This window comes from Pavona decussata, unplaced genomic scaffold (genome assembly GCF_977016875.1).
Source record: "Pavona decussata unplaced genomic scaffold, jaPavDecu1.1 SCAFFOLD_219, whole genome shotgun sequence".
NCBI lineage: Eukaryota > Metazoa > Cnidaria > Anthozoa > Scleractinia > Agariciidae > Pavona > Pavona decussata.
Window position 1 is genome coordinate 2,003,043 of NW_028145624.1, and position 17,618 is coordinate 2,020,660.

Here is a 17,618-nt window from a genome sequence, read left to right on the forward strand (position 1 = left end):
TTGTCATAAGCAGGGCATTATGAAATCTCTGTTAATTGTCATAAGCAGGGCATTATAAAATCTCTGTAAATTGTCATAAGCAGGGCATTATGAAATCTCTGTAAATTGTCGTTTCATTTACGAAATCATTTGTTGTCCGCCAACTTTGTCGATCAGCTCGCTGTACACCCTGGTCTCATAGGCTCTGCTCGTTGGCCTGCCCATTGTCGGTCATCGGTATTAATTCAATATGGCGGACATGGACAGGGCTCAGAGAAACTCGTTGTCTATTTCAATGGCAGGAGCCGTTAAGTGTTGAGTAAATCCTCTAGGAGTAACCATTGGTTAGGAAGTGTCGGCGAGAAATCGTTGCAATAGCGATTTTGTGTTAACTTCGAGACAAAATATAACTTGAGTATTAAAACAGCTGGTAACAGCAGGAACACATCTAATGACAGTGTGATCGTCATATCGCTACTTACTTATATCTTGATTAAGCCGAAGCGAGTCGAGGCAAACAGTTCGGCAGGTTTTAGGAGAATAACAACTGTCAGTGTCATAACTGAACCGTGTTAGTTCTGCTATAGATCTAAACGAAGGCTATAAACTGACTTGTTGTGTAATGAGCAAAGCGGGTCTGGTTTACAACTATACTAAGAAGATACCGAAAAAGCTACTTCCGGTCACATTCCTGTTTGCGTACCACTAAAAGGATGCCCAGCATTATCTAAGTCTATTGCAGTTTTATTAATTTTCAAGGCCATAAACAACAGGAAATAACAAAAATGGAAAGAAATTTGTACACATTCTGCCGTACAGTTATAGAAAATACTATGGTTTTTTTTTTATAAATCTGGATCCAAAGAAAAGTCACAATATGGCAACGATGCCTTGTTGGAATTCGATGAGGAAGTAAATAAAAGAGGACGAATGAACGAATTTTCACACCATGGCAGGTCACGCATGCAGGGACAAATCTCACAGCTGAATAGGCACCAACTAGAGGGGCAAAAACTTTTCTCCCATGTTATGCAGAATAGATGGCCGTTTGGAGGAACAGCAAGATAAGTAACTATTGCTTTTAAAATACCATCAAAACTTTAGATTTGTTTCAAATTGATTTTCATCAAGGGACAAAGGATGCTTACAAGAGTATATATGACACCTCTCGAAACTCAATGTAAGCTTTAAGTGTCCAGAATAGTAGAATATATGGTTTCGTGCCGCACTCAATGCGGTTACGTTTGTTTTAAGAATAGCTTAAAACAGGCATTGCTTCTTTAAGTTTGGATGCAAATTTTAGTTGATGGACTTGAAAACTAATTAATCTGCAATAAACTTAGATAATGCTGGGTCATTGTGTATTTACTGGCACATTTGTGTTGAGCATCCTTTTAGTACTAGTACAGAAAGCGGAATGTGACCGGAAGTGGTTTTATCAGTATCTTCTTAGCATAGCTGTAAAGTGAAAAAGGCTTAACCTTAGTGCTTTCATCTTGATTGTCAAATAGTTAGGGACACACTTTACGACTATGTTGGAATTTTGTTACTTCAAAAGTGGGCGTCAAAGATAATCGGACTTAAAGTTGGGATATTTCCGGTTTGTCGTTATATCCCGATAAGAGCCACAACTTTAGATTACTGACTTGTTTAACATCAATATTCCTGTGCCCCATACTGAATTTAGCTAAAGAAAGTTCAAGAGTTGAGCTGACAAACTCTTGGTTTGACTGAATAATATTCTAGTATTGTTAGCGAAGTAACGAAAAGTGATCAAAATTGAACTAAAAATCAGCATCAGGGGACCCCCACAAGGCTGTTATCTAGAACTCAGCCCAAATAAGGTAATTGAAGCTGAAACGTTGGTATATTGCACAAGGCGTCACAGTATGTATGTATGCCAATTTTGAGCAAAATCGGCCGACCTTCATTTCCATGCTTGCCCCCCTCCCCCTTAGAAAGAAGCTCCGCTTAAGTTGCGTGCACAACTGGTCATTCACATATTCATGCTACCTGTTGTCCTTTGCAATGTTCGTCTTGTCTGATGGAAGTGGGCTAAAATGTTCTTAATTTTTTTGGGCATTTGGAGGCCTGGTATTAAACTTAGAAGAGAAGAAGATTGCGAGCAGACAAAGTTTCCACTGAAACTTGACAACGCGAAGAAGTTATCAAGAGAGCATGCAATTAGTTCGGTGACAGTTTTAAAAGATGGGGCCTCATCATTTCAAATGATTCAATTTGTGCCTCTAATTTTGCAAGGATTTAAACCTTGGGACCGACGAACATTTCAAAAGTCAAAGTTCCCACGACATTAATACAAAGTTAATCTTATATTTAGGACAAGAAATTACATAAGTGTACACACAGAAGAAGCAAAAACATTCTATACGTTTTCTCCCTTATTTTATTGCCTCGTATGGGTTTTCTCTGTCAGTATCAGCTAATTTTATCATCAACCCACTTCTTCAAGTAACGGACCCTGGCTGTAGACGTCAGAGAAGCTCATCTAAGAACCTGCCAAAAAAAAAGGCGTTCAAAATGCTCAAGTTCTTTCCCTAATTCTACCGAATATGGCTCTGATTTCAGTTCTAACGCGAGTGGTAGTTTTGAAGACAATGGAGATGATTCTCTTTAAAGTAAACAGATAAGTTGGCGTCACATTCTCAGTACTCGTCCCAAATCTTCGTGTGGTTCGCGGACATTTTTGAATTGAGTAATCAGATGGTGGCAAAATGAATGTGAAAATGACGCTTGTAATAATCAAACTTTCCGTTCGAATTACAATTTGAAATTTGGCATAGGTACTACTTTCTTCCTATACTTTCAAATGCAGAAGACAAAAGGAAAGTTAAAATTTTGATCACAGCACTTTAAAAATAACACATATTGAAATGAAATAAATAAATAAATAATAAATAAGTTGGTAACCTTCAGATTCCGGACTAAATTAGAATTTGTAATTGAATGTTGGTTCCAGAGCAACGGGGAATACCAGACCACCTAGAGAAGAAGAACATCTCGGGGCAAGGAAGAGAACCAACCACAAAGAGGTGAGTGCTCTCACCACTGCACCATCTCTGCTTCCCCCTTCCCTCTATGAAAGGTAAATAATTTCAGAAATTGGAAGGCTATAAAAACAGTGTTTGGAATATAAAATAAATTCAACTCTTATCTCATATTTGCTGGGTATAAAGGTATCTGTTTTTTCTTTCCTGTCCATCCCCGCGTAGTTTTCTTGGTTCACTGGTCACTTACTTTGAACGTAGCCATTGATCCAGTTCACGTAAGAGCTCACTCGAGCGTATACAGAGAACGTGTCTCCGGGACATGTTAGGGATGTCCCCCAGGATGTCGCTCCACGGACGACCCACTTGTCACCCTCCAAGCACGACAAGGGGCCACCGCTGTCACCATTACAGGTACTGCTTCCCTCTCCTCCGACACAGACCATGGAGCTTTCATGCACTCTTGCTCCGTTTATATTCCGGCACTGGTTATAGCTGACCACTGGGACTAGGGCTTGTTTAAGGTAATCAGAGACTTGGGACAAGTTGTTTGGATCGATGCGTCCCCATCCTGGTAACAGAAGATAATGTGAATATAATTATGAGATGATAAGAAATCTAGACGAACTAAAGGCAATGAAGGAGTAAGTCTTCACGATTTGTGGAATAGCTCTTGGAGAGTTATGGTTTTGAGACAATTTTTATGAACTTTGATAGGGAAGTTCTTGCATTGTTCAATCAACAGTTTGGCTTACTAATTTCTCCTAAGGGTTTATTATTGCTGAACGGCGTGTCGAAACCCATGGGACAAAATTCATGTTTTGAGCCTGAAATGTCGAAGAACTATGTAAGAAAGTATCCCAGAGAATAGCAGTGCTCAGAAAGATAAGGACTGAGATCCCTATTGAACAGCGCATACTATTCTATAACTATTTGGTCAAACTGCTCAGCAGATACGTTATATTAACGAGAATCCTCGAGCTGCAAAAACGCACTGCTCAAGTAATTTTAGTAGCTAAAACTAGATCAAATAGCGTAAATCTCTTGAAGAAATTGCTATTGGCTCCCGTTTTATGAAGAAATTTAGCTTAACAAGTGTACATTAGTCCTGAAGCGCTTACAAGGAAGCTGTCGGCCTGCCTACATGTACGACCAGATTTAGACACACGCAGTGGACGCTATAGTGCCTTAAAACTCGTCTGCACTCGATTTAATCGTTAAACTGAGGGAGGAAGAACCTTTGGCGTGTCTGCGACCAGACTCTGGAACGCATTGCCCAGTAATCTGAAGAAAGAGGGAATATCTGTAACCTCTTTAAGTAAGGCCATTCATGGCTATTTTTTAACGAAGATAGTCGAGAACCCCGGAGGGGAGGGGGGTGGGGGTACTTGGGTTCATCTTTGCTGGGTATGTGCCGCTGGCCTCTCAGAGCCCCTGCCCCATTATAGTCTATTTTGTGGCCAGTTATGTACCCCATCTTAGTCACTTTTGGGAAAACGTAATTTTCGCGATCCCAACTAAGTCACTTTCTATTTATGCATTTACTTTATCAACCCTTTAAATAGGTCATCCTTAAATTGAATGAAGAACACCTTCTTTTTCACTTATAGCACAAGCATTCTGGTACGTTTGCTAACCGTAAATATTTACAAAAGTACCGTCATATATAGTCAGGTGATTGTTACATTTAATAAACAAAACTTTGTGAATTTTTTAACCGAGACCATTTTGAATCCGTACTTAATAATAGAATTTTCTCACCCCCAAAATCCGAAAATGTGGGACCCCATTCTAAAACTCTATTGAAAATGCAACCCCATTATAGTCAATCGAGTCGTGAAAATGCGACCCCATCCAGCACATCCCCATTAGCCTCTTATAAGGAAGTACCCCCACCCCTCCCGGGTCGAGAACTACGACATACAATCGACATACAACGAACCAGGGCATCGAACAATACAACGAACCAGGGCATCGAACAAATATGGACGTCAACTTCGCAAACCTCGTTCCCAGGCTCAAGAGGGAAGGGTAGTGCCTGCCACTTAAAGACATCGCATTTATCGATGAAAGATCGCCAGCAACCTTCGGCATTCCCAACTTTTACGGAAAATGGACTTACTTACTTACTTACTTACACTACCGTACACGATGGCAATGTAGGTTTCAGCTTCTACAAAGCTGAAACCACAAAAATGGCAATCAAACCTCTATTTTTTTGTGGATTTCCAGTAACGTTGAGGCATCAGTTCAACAGAGTCTGCAGCACCAGTAATGATTTTAGCTTAAGCTTGACCTTTCCTCTCTGCATTGTGAAATACAATCTCTCAGTCAAAAACTAATTTCTTCGCCGTAAACTGTCCGATTTACCGCTTTCTGAAAACGAGTCCAAAACATGTAAACAATATGGCCGCTGAAAGAAGCATTCTTTCCAGCGCCCAGTTCACGGCTATGTGACGTCACACTGGTAGAAAGACTCCCTCCGCTCCCTCCTGATCCTGATGGATTCTGATTGGACCGTTCTTGTTGAAGACAATAACAACAATAGAGGACAAAAATATCCCTTCTAGGAGAGAACGGAGTTTAATCCAAGTTTAAACAATTTATTTATTACAATTTGTGACTACGAGGGAGAAAAAAAAGATACCCGACCGAAACTTTGACGCGGTCTGTCCTGAGGACATCCCGCGTAATAATTTCGTATGTTGAGTGTGGTAAGAAACCTGATCGGTTTTTTGAGGCATGAAAGAATAGCGAAGGTCTGAAAAGAATTCAGACTTGAACGAGAATGTAATTTTAGAGAATATCTGTACCATGCTTCCAAGCCAAATATACATAGGATCTGACCAAGCGGGCCACAGTAGACTGACAGTTGCTCTTGATAAATCATTTTCAGTAATTACCTGTAATATAGCATATGGCATCTTCACTGACGCGTGAGTCTTGGGCTGGCAGGCAGACAGTTCCGATTTTACGGCCAAGGGTTGCTGGACGCGATAGTTCCACAAGTCCAACATCGTTACGAGCAGTTCTCCTGCTGAATTGTGGATGGGGGATGACGCGTGATACTCGAAATTCTTCGCCGTCACCAACCCTTTCATGAGCACCTTAGTTTGCCATATACACAACATTTACAGCACAAGATGGAAAAAATGAAGAAAATTAAGGAAAAAAGTTAAATGACGAGAAAACCTGAAAGAAACCACGAGGCTTATAACCATCAGGCTTCCTCACTTAAAATAATTAGTCTAGTCTAATATATGAATTACAATATCGACTTATAGTAGTTAACTTTGACTGCGCATACGTACACACATACACATACACACATAGATATTTAGTAGTTTAGTTAAATTAATAAATTACAGCCTTATAGAAGTTAGTACTTAGAGAGAAGTTCTTTAAGATTTTTTTTTTTTTTTTTTTTAAAGAAGCGGAGGAGGAAGAACTAGTTATATCAGAAGTTAGCGAATTATAAAATTTTGGACCTTGAAAGTAAATTGAAAACGTCCTGGTGTTCGTTCTGCAGAGTGGCAAGCGGAAAGACTGAGCATTCCTAGTATTACAATTATGGATTTCAGGGCCGTACCTAGGATTTTTTGTCTGCGGGGGCAAACTCCCCACACCCTCTCAGGGGTCTCCCGTATACAGACAGGGTTTCTAGTTGGACGTTTTTGTTTTCACCCTTACAGAAAAAGTTGCCTCAAAGACCTTTAAGAAAAATGAAACACTGATGCTTTTTGTCTCAAATTATCATGACTTTTTATGGCATAAACACCTTGTTTAGCTTGAGGGAAATTTGCCTCTCATTTAATGGTAAATTTAAAACACAGTCGATGCACTGCTGTAAATAAACGGAGAAAATCACTGAGCCCCACAATTCAAACGCACTATATATGACAGTGGAGCGAAACAATTACAAAAACACTGTCGTGATTCTAGAACAATTCAAGCCTTTTATTACTGCGACACGTTGCATAGCTTTATAACACGCTACAACGATTACTAGAGAACCAAAAAAACAAATAGCCGTGCCAAGAAACACAACACCTTTTATTATCCGGGCCCGGTATTACAACAACTACGGAATTAATTTTCTAGCACGTTCAATCGGCAAGCAATGATTAATTTCTGTCCTAATTAAAATTTCACAAATCTCAACAACAAAGGAGCCAAACCAAACCCAGCTGAAATGCCCTATGTGACATAAAAACACCGTCGTTGAACAGAGAGAAAAACAGGTCATATTCAAAATAAAGAGAATTCAAAAGTAGAAAATCAAAACTCATTAGGCACAAATGAACTTTGATGTTGAACATACGCTGGTTAAATCCAACGCTCTATCAAATCCTTCAAACCCGCTACAAATACTTGGGAGTCACGCAGGCTTAAAAAACCAATTTAGCTCTAAAAAACACAAACTCTTATAAGCCAGATTTAAAAGGGCTGAAACGGGCGCCAGGGAGTGGCATAGGCTTGTCAGTCTTTATTAAAACACCAAATTCTAAACCAAAGGAAGCCCAAATTACAAAATCGTTATTTTCATGAGAAAGCTCGTACTGGCTTTTGCCTCGAAAGATTTTCCAAAATAATTATTTGGAATTCCCATTGAAGGAATATTTTTTCAGTTAATTAGTCAATTTTCTCATGATTTTGGAACAACCTACAAGAAAAAGCTCATCAAACTCAAACACTATGTTTGAAAAAAAAGGGAGTTTTCCTAGCGGGGGCAGCTGCCCCTTCTGCCCCCCGCTATGTACGGCCCTGGATTTGACTATTCAGTAATAGTTGATAAGAGTAAATTAACTCAGGTGATAAATGGAGGGCAGAAGCAGTTCATCAAATAAATGAGAAAGTTGGATGAATAAGGAAACAAAATAAGGTTAATAGCTGAACCCCCTGGCAATGCTAAGTTTCAATTACCTCTTTCCCCCTCCAACTTCAATGGTTCTTTCACCTTCACCTCGCGGGACATTGTTTAAGGTTGCTGGTTGCTTAGTCTCCTCCGCAGCAAAACCGTTTGTGCAGAGGAGCCTTGCGTGACGACACTAAGAATGACTGCGTAGGGGATTACTGGTTGCTATAGCAATCCCAATGTCCTATGAGGCTATTCAATAACCAGATAATGATCAGATTTTCCTAGGTTTTTTTTGGCAGGAGAGGGGAATGGGGAGGAGGTAAAATTTGGAATCGACCTATGACTCAAAGAATGCATTTTTCTATAACATTGAGACTTGACTGAGACCGGTATGCATCGCGCCCGAGGGCTCAGACGGAGGGCGTGGACCCTGGAACTATTTGAGGAATGAGTGGGCGCCAACTATGTGATCCCTGTCCATCCGGGTTCATTTATGTTCATTGTCTAAACATACAGCTCTTGAAGCAGCTCTATTATTTTTTCTTCACACAAAATGAATTGAATTGAATTGAACTGAAACTTACCCAGAACCACTGAATACCGATTAGGGTCACTGATTTTGTCGATGCAATGTCCGGCGGTTAAAAGCCAAGTTGTGGATAGAAGAGAGGCGCCACATTGGAGACGGCCATTAAGGCGAAGAAGCGCTTGCCAGGGCCACGAATTCCGGGGTGCTTCCTCGCCTCCTATAATTCGGCCCTCAGCTGGTTTCCTGCCACACGCTGTTAAATACAAAAACAATTGTTACAGTTGTTGCGAGTGACCGAGTAAAGAACGATGGTGTACAAGCCGTCTAAAAAATTTCTAATTTTGTATTTGTAAGTTTCACTTGGGCAATCAAATACAAACATCAGATTGGCAAACCTTGACTCAAGGTTGCTTCAGCTACTCTTCTTTTTAGCGAGAACTTCTCATTATTGACATGAGTTTCGGAAAACATCATAGTTAAAAAGAGGCAGTGGTTATAAAGCCTGACAAACGTGTTTGTTATAAGTTTTTGCGAGCATTTCTGGCTTTGACCATGCACAGACAACAATAGATTTATGAATGTCTTGGAGCAACTGACCAATAGAAACGTTGCTTATGAGATATTCAACTGTAGTGTGAACACTAAAACAAAGGATTGTGCACGGTCGGTCGCGGCCCCTCCAACAAAAATTGCAGCACCATTGCTGTAATACACGGTTTCATAACCAGTTCCTCAACAAACTATGGAAATATCCTGTACTTTTTGGCCACCCGAGTCTGATGCGGTATTGTAGTAACGAGAACACGACACCTATCAGAAATGCTAATACGCTGAAATAAGGTAACTACAATGTACATGTTGCCACATTGCCACATGTACTCTTCCTTTGGGCTCAACTGTGCCAAGATATGTTGCGATGGAATATGCCGATTTTCCTGCACATGTACTAGTTGTATCGATCGTGACTGGAATGAAAAATATGGTTCGGATCATCACGGTTGGAGTGTGCTCTATCTGGCGTTCATAACTTTTGTTTGACCGATGATAATTTCCTGCTGGGCTCGCCACTGGGCTCCTAATATGTTTATCGTGAGTTGTTAACTTTGAGGCATGCCCAGTGATCGTAATGTAGCGGAATTTCACTCTGGCGCTGGTCGAAATTAGCGAATTTTGCGTTTTCGGAAGGGAAACACACCTCTTGGAAACGGTGAATCGAAAGAGAAACTTCTAAGGGATGCTCGAAAGTTAAGCATTAATGGCGAAGAAATTTTTCTTCGATTTGTTGTTTTATTAGCCCGATGATCGGGCGGATCTCAAATCAACTTTTAATCCCCGGAGTTCCTTGGTAATGTTCAAGTGTTTCTAGGAATACAACACACAAATAATCACAGGTTTGATTGTGAATTTGTACTGAGATACTATTCTAATAGACCGATTTTTCGTTTTCCGAACAGTTCTTGCAAAATTTTTGAAAAACGTGCTCCCATAAATTCGCTTCAAAATTGACTTCAAATCGCTTGCAAGTCGCCTCCCGGCGAAAATTATACGGTTTTGCTTCTTAGGCCTGTAAAAAGACCTCTCTGAATAAATTTTTTTATCTAGTAAAGCTTTTTGTGTGTTTTTCTATTTTTATTGATGAAACGTGACAACTCGGTGTAATCTTGTGTAAACAAACACGTCCTCGCAACTAGCGGATGAAATTCGCCCAGACAGAATCCGCAATAAAATTCATTCGGGGTCCAGTTTGAGCAATAAGATCGATTCCACAGCAAAAATGTAAACACTGAAAATTTGCAACGCAACGCTTGATGTACTTCTATATTTACGTTCACTTGGATAAAGCCAAAATAGCAACTTCAGCAAGGTTAAAACCTTCTCTCGATGTTATAAAACGCGGCAAAAGCCGTCGTTTGAACTTAGAATGCTGAAAACATGCAGCAAGAGTTAGGTTACGTGGTAGGCAACCAAAATCGTTCACATGTATCAAGTTTCATTCGGCAACAACACGACTCGAGGGAAAAAAATTACGGAGGTTCTTGGAAGAAAAACTGGACGCTTTCTTGTCGATTGGCAACCACGCAAAACCACCCAAAAAACCCGCACACGCCCACCTTTGCGTTGTTTCGCGTATCGGAAGGAATCAGAGTGTTTGTGTGTAATTTAATTGTTTAATTGTTTATACATAACGCATTCCTTGTAGCGTACAGTGTGTAGTTTGATGCGAGTACCGCTTTACGGTTACCACTATTCACTTCTGCATTCACGAGTCACAGGAGCCTTTGATTTATCCTTCGCCATAGGCTAAAGCCTGGTCGCCGAAAGCTCATTTCGTTAACAATTTTTTCAGCAAAGAAACCTTATTAGCTTTTAATACGTATAATCCTGTTTACTCCTCCATTTTTACTGACATTTTTACTTTCCAAAAATGGCAGTGACATGCTTGTTAAAAAATTTGACCTCCAAACAGGGGGAGCTTAAGAGAAAACAGTGGCTTTCGGATGGTTACCAAACGTTTGTGAATTTTTTAAAGGCCATTCCGTTTATGCATGTTATTAACTCTCCACATGAACAAAGCAAACTGAAACAAAAAAAAAAAAAAAAACAAGTAAAAGGCCCAAAAAGACCCTGTGTAGCGAAAATAATGTTCGTATTATACTGCAACTAATTACTGTATCATGTGACTCCGCTGACACATTCAGCTTCTAAAGGATAGTTTCCAGTAGAATTCAATGAAGTTTGCAATCAAATCACAAATGATTCTGCACGTTGCATGTTTAGTCCTATACTCAGGCTGTTCAATCCGCATTACACTTGAGAGCAGAGTGTTTCTCTTTAGTAATTTCTTTAAATTTGGAAGGCCGTTCTTAAAAAGCATTGTAAGTCAATCGAAATGGACACAATTTATTCGTAGGATGGTATTGTAGAGTCAAAAAGTACTAATTGAAACGTTATATCAAATACAATACGGTATTTCATTGCTGTTGAGTTGTCATTTTCGAATGGCCGCTACTTTCGGGTGGGCCGTTACTTTCGGGAGGGGGGTGGTGCTTTACTTTCGGAATTCTACGGTATCCAAAGGAAAGCTGTTTAAAATACGTTACTGTGAGACTATGGATTGAAAGAAATCAGAGAACTACAAATTTTACATTTTAGTGCTGAAGTGTACAGGATAGTGTGAAACGATCACTGTAAAAACTAATGAATTATTTTAACAACCTGAAGAACAAGGGGCGTTGTATTCACAGCGGTTTGTTTTCTCGTCGAACTTCAAGTTAGCCGGACAGGGCATTTTATACAGGTACCCATTTGAACAGGCGATATATCCATGGCAGTTGTCGGGATCTGCGTAGTTACCATTGGCTTTCCCATCGCAGAAACCTCCTAAACAAACGATAAATACTGTTAGATAACTGGCAGGCAAGTTTGAATACCTTCTCGTTCTACCCAATCTCAGTCACACTAACATCTTTTTCCTCGTGGGGAGAGCAAAACAAAATCAAGAAAAAAGAGGGGAAACAAAGGTAACAAGATTTTATAGCATGTTTACTAAACGTTTAAAAAGAAAAAAAAAAAAAGAAAACAAACAAACGAATGAACCAAGATGAAATAGATGGCTATGAGGGGATTTGTTATACAAGCCTGTTACCAGAGATGTTACACCTATTACAGTATAGGAATTTGCATGATTTTCAGTTGTGATTTTCGGCTGTTCTACCCATACCTGAAATACTGCAACATACATTGTTTGTGCCAATACGTATTCAACAAGACTTCAAAGTATTTACAAAATTCAAAAACATTTTGTTAGAATTATGACATTTTCTAAATATAGACAGAAATCAAGGCCACTATTTCTATCGTTGGAACTACTGAATATATATGAGTTAAATATTTATCAGATAGTCTCATTTATGTATTCTCACTGTTCTCACTATCATGGAAACTTGCCTTTAGCTTTCACAGATTACTTTTCAAGGAATGACACTATTGATAAGCATAATAATAGATCTTCAACAACAAAATTACGCATAAACTACAAAAGAAAAACAAATTAATTTTAGAGGAGCAAAAAATTAAGAACAGCTTGCCAACCAAATTTGCCTTAAAAGGCAAAGTATATTTTTAAAAAAGAAGTGTCAAGATTTCTTTAACAATAGTATCGTTTATACCTCGAAGCAACGTGTTGGATCTAACACCCGATTGTTATAATGGCCTCAATTAGTATTCCCCTAGGCCTGTTTTTGCAAGGGAATTTAGGTTAATAATTTGCATTTTGCAAGTGACACTTTGCTAAAATGACATTTTCTGTTCATTTTACGTTGAACTTTCAACGAGACGCGCTTCGCGTAGCTATCTGCAGTTACTGCAGTCTGCTAGCAATTTCCTCTGGAAGTTTCGTCTAAACGCGCCACAACAATGTAAGTGTGCTGTATTTTCGATCGGTTTTATCGGTTTGTTTACCTTATAGTTTGTACATTTTGTAAGTTGACTTTTTTGTATGTTTCAGTTTAAACCTTCTTCGCCTCGTCAGTAACACTGTTAAGCTACAATGTTTAGCCCTTCCGGGCAGTCGACAAAGTGAAAAGAGTTAAGAATAAATTGCGTGAATAGAAGTGTTTGCCTCCGGCGGTTACATCGTTTAAAATTGTTCGAGTTTCCCGCGATGGATGGAGACGACAATGGGGTCGGAGAAACCGAATTTCGTTTTACCACCCGCTCAAAGACGCTGAGTAAAACACTCGATCAAGATGGTGCTCTTGGTGAGAAGCTTCTGCAACTTAGGAATTCGAGATCTGGTCATCTCTCTACGGTTACTGCCAGGAAGAACGAAATCGACGCGTTACTATTAAATGAGGAAAACGTTCATCACGTAAAGGAGAAGATTACCGGATACTTGGCTGCCTTCGAAGTTTTTAAAGATGCTAATTTCAATTATTTGGGGAATCTTGTGGACGAGCGTAGCAAAGTTGAATGTCACGAGTACTTCGATCGTGAGTTTCAGCGAATGAGCGAGTTCAACGATAGGGTTCAGGACTGGATTAGAAGGGCAGATGAAGCAGCACGGTTACATTTGCAGATAAACCCTGAAGACTCTGTCAGTCAGTCCGGCCGATCTAAGGCGTCCAAGGGATCGAGGCGTTCAAGTAGAAGTAGTTCCTCATCAATATCATCAGCAAGAGCAAAAGAAGCCGCTCGCGTAGCAGAACTTTAAGCCGAAGCTGCAGCCTTCAAGAAGCTTCAGTTGTTAGAGAACAGAAATTTCAGTTACGCCAACAGCAAGAGCGCTTGACTTTGGAAACCGAAATCGCCAAGGCGCAAGCTAAGGAAAATGTTTTGGCTTCTCTGACCGAATCTACTCCGCGTAGTATTGTACCAAACCCCGTCATGTTGCCAGTTTCCAGGCCAAGGATAGGCGAATTCCCTGATTCTAAGAAGTTGGAAATCATTCCAGGAGTTCAAACGTTTCCAGACTCTGTCAAGTTGGAACCCAAGCCAGGAGTAGACCAAGTTCCATTAGCAGCGGCTGAACCCGGAGCTATGCGAGACAGAGAAATCGCTTCGTTACCAGATGCGAAGGTCACTTCTATGTTAAACCCGGAGGCGCCAGCATGGAATCAATTACTTATATCCAGAACTATTCCTGATTCAAATCCTGTAGCGCCAACATGGAATCAACCACATATATCCAGCAATGTTCCTGATTCAAATCCTGAGGCGCCAACATGGAATCAACCACCCGTAGCCAGCAGCAAGCAGGAACGTACCAATGAATCTAGTCACTCCAATACGTCATCTACGCCGAGTGCAAGAGCCTTCCATGAAATGTTGGAGTTGCATCACCAGCAGAATACACTGCAACAGCAGCAAAACAAGATCGTAGAAATGCTAGCAAATCAGCAAAGGAAAAGTAGTCTCCCACAGCCTCGGGTTCCCATTTTCGACGGTAATCCATTGGAGTACGGTTCTTTCACGAGAGCTTTCGAAAACATAATCGAGTCAAAAACGTCCAATAGGAGCTAAGCCTTGCTACGCAGATTCGTAGTAACCAGTGTTCGCCAACCGTCGCACCGTGTTCTGACCCATCATCTCCAGAAGATAATTCTAAGTGCCCTCTCTGCAAATCAGGTCATGCCTTGGATAACTGTGACTCCCTCAGAAGCCGACCGTATCCAGAGAGAATTCAGTTTTTGATGTCGAAGAACCTCTGCTTTGGTTGTTTGTCTAATAACCACACGGCTCGAAACTGCCCTGAAAGAAAAACTTGTTCGTTTCCCAACTGCACCAAGAAACACCCTACTGTCCTCCATACCAACTTGACGGCTCGTAGTCGACCGGCTGCTGACTCTCCAACTATTCCCACGTCGAACGAGGAGACCACGCGCGTTCATAACGGGATGGCGAGCCTGGACGAGGACACGCGAGACACGGGCGGGGCAAGCTTCCCAGAGATTGGCATGGCAGTTGTTGCGGTTAAGGTTTGGGCAAATGGCAGCGAAACGCCAACGATCACCTACGCCTTCTTAGATAGTGGCAGCTCCTCAACGTTCTGCTCAGAGACACTCATGAGGCAGTTGGGGATCAGTGGTGCGGAAACAAAGATTTCATTTACAACGTTGGAGAAGAAGGACAGTATTATTGACAGTTTCATTTTAACGGGCCTTACCATCTCAGACTTGGACGAAAATGTCTTTATTGAACTGCCCGCGCTTTTCACGAGACCTGGGATTCCTGTTTCTAAGGATGATATACCCAAGCGGGTTGATGTGGACCGATGGCCGTACCTAAGTGGTGTAAGCTTGCCTGACGTTGAGGCGGGTGTCGGTCTTCTCATTGCCAGTGACGTTCCTATGGCCCTTGATCCTCTGGAAGTGAAGCACAGCCAAGATGGCGGCCCGTATGCTTCTCGCACAAGTTTAGGATGGGTGGTCAATGGTCCGTTGGGACGTAATCGTTATGGCCCGCGTGCGTCGAGTTTCTATCTCAAGACAGATGTTGAACTCCGTCGAACGGTGAAGAACTTTTATGACAGCGGTTTTGGAGAGTCTAGTGCTGACGAGAAGCCAGAAATGTCACAAGAGGAGATTCGCTTCCTAAACGTCTTGGACAGCACCGTAGCCCTGAGAAGCGGTCATTACGAAATGGCTTTGCCTTTGAGAGATCGAGAAGCTCCAGTGCCGAATAACAGAGTACAAGCAGAACGGCGCGCCCACTGGTTAAGGCGAAAACTCGAGCGTAACAGTGGCTTATACTCCGACTACAAAGGTTTTATGGCGGACATCATTGAGAAGGGTTACGCCCGCAAAGTTCCGGCAGATTTCCAGAAGTCCAGTGTGAAGTGGTACATACCGCACCACGGTGTTTACCATCCCTGCAAGCCTGGGAAGATACGTGTGGTTTTTGATTGTTTAGCCAAATACAGAGGCATGTTGCCTAACGATCAGTTACTCAAAGGTCCTGATTTGACAAACAGTCTATTTGGAGTTCTATCAAGATTCCGGCAGGAAAGAATTGCACTCATGGCTGATATCGAGGCGATGTTTTATCAGGTCAGAGTGATTGATGCAGACAGCACTTTTCTCCGCTTTCTCTGGTGGCCCGATGGTAGGCTGGACAGTGACCTAGAAGAATACCAGATGGTAGTACATTTGTTCGGTGCAGCCTCTTCGCCAGCGTGTTCTAATTTCGCCCTCCGCAGGACAGCTGAGGATAACGTTGAGCATTTCTCAAAGGAAGTTATCAGCACCCTGCGAAACAATTTCTACGTAGACGACTGTCTCAAATCCTTGCCTACGGAAGGGGAGGCTTCACAACTTGTAAGCGATCTGCGAGCGCTGCTTTTAAGAGGTGGTTTTAAACTTACGAAGTGGATCAGCAATAGTCGCAGAGTCTTGGAAACAATTCCTGTAGATGAACGTGCTAAAGAAGCGAAGACCCTTGACCTCAGTAAGGACGGCCTGCCAGTTGAAAGAGCCCTTGGAGTTTAGTGGAGCGTGGAATCGGACACATTCAGCTTCAACGTTAACATCAAGCTCAAACCTCCCACGCGTCGGGGCATTCTCTCAGTCGTAAGCTCGGTATATGATCCTCTTGGACTAGCCGCCCCTTTTGTATTGACTGCCAAGAGGCTTCTTCAGGACCTGTGTCGACTCAAGTTGGGCTGGGACGATCCAATTTCCCGGGAGGACAGCATTCGTTGGGAGCGATGGTTGGCAGATCTTCCCAAGTTGTCGCAGTTTTCAATCGAGCGCTGTATCAAACCAAGAGGCTTTGAAGTCATTTCGTCTAGTCAATTGCACCACTTTTCAGACGCCTCAGAAATCGGTTTGGGGACCGTTTCATGTCTCCGTCTCGTCAATAATCAAGGCGAAGTTCATTGTTCGTTTCTCTGCGCCAAGTCAAGAGTAGCGCCGCTGAAAACAGTGACGATCCCGCGCCTAGAGTTATCCACTGCAGCAATCTCTGTGAAGCAAGACAGACTCTTAAGGCGGGAACTTGAATTGCCGATTAGCGCCAAATCAGTCTTCTGGACTGATAGTACTGCAGTCCTGTGTTATGTCAAGAATGAGACAAATCGGTACCACACCTTCGTTGCCAATCGAGTTGCTCTCATTCGCGATGGCTCCGAGCCAAATCAGTGGAACCATGTTGGTGGCGACAAGAATCCTGCCGACCACGCCTCTCGAGGTTTGACAGCGGACAACTTCCTTTGCCAAGCGCATTGGTTAACGGGGCCGGAATTCTTTTGGCAGCGTGAGAGTTTATGGCCCACGCAGATGGGAGCAGTGGGAAACATTTCTGATGAAGATCCTGAAGTCAAACGGGAGGTCAAGTCGTGCACGACGTCGCTGCGCAAAGGGTGTGATCCACTCTTGAAATATTCTCAGAAATGCTCCTCTTGGTTTCACCTACAGAAGATTATCGCGTGTCTGATGCGCTACAAAGACAACCTCCTATCAGCGAGTAAGGGTGACAGAGCACTGCACGAAACTCCGAAGTACATTGCCCTTGAAGAGATCAGGAGAGCTGAAAGAGAATTTTTTTAAGAATGTGGAGCGTCTAGCTTTCCCAGATGAAGTTAACCATCCTGAGAAACCAGTCAAGAAGACTAGCCGCTTATACCAGCTAGATCCAATCCTTATTGATGGCCTCCTGTGTGTTGGTGGCAGGCTACGCAACGCGCCCGTGCCTGCACAGTCAAGAAATCAGATTATTCTTCCGAGAGAAAATCACGTGACCAGTTTGATCA

At 41.9% G+C, this 17,618-nt stretch overlaps 2 protein-coding genes across 5 annotated transcripts in view; both read right to left on the reverse strand.

Annotated features, from left to right (window-relative positions):
- LOC146459467 (chymotrypsinogen B-like) overlaps positions 1 to 17,618 on the reverse strand; it is a 126,303-nt gene that overhangs the window by 99,276 nt on the left and 9,409 nt on the right. The gene's annotated exons all lie outside the window — the stretch shown is intronic.
- Positions 2,291 to 17,618, reverse strand: part of LOC146459469 (uncharacterized) — a 283,723-nt gene continuing 268,395 nt past the window's right edge. The window contains exons 6-10 of the mRNA XM_085089392.1: positions 11,588 to 11,752; positions 8,427 to 8,624; positions 5,888 to 6,091; positions 3,235 to 3,555; positions 2,291 to 2,493 (exon numbers count right to left, since the gene is read on the reverse strand). Coding sequence (XP_084945518.1) covers positions 2,486 to 2,493; positions 3,235 to 3,555; positions 5,888 to 6,091; positions 8,427 to 8,624; positions 11,588 to 11,752 — 896 coding nt within the window. The 3' untranslated portion in view covers positions 2,291 to 2,485. The remainder of the gene's footprint in view (positions 2,494 to 3,234; positions 3,556 to 5,887; positions 6,092 to 8,426; positions 8,625 to 11,587; positions 11,753 to 17,618) is intronic.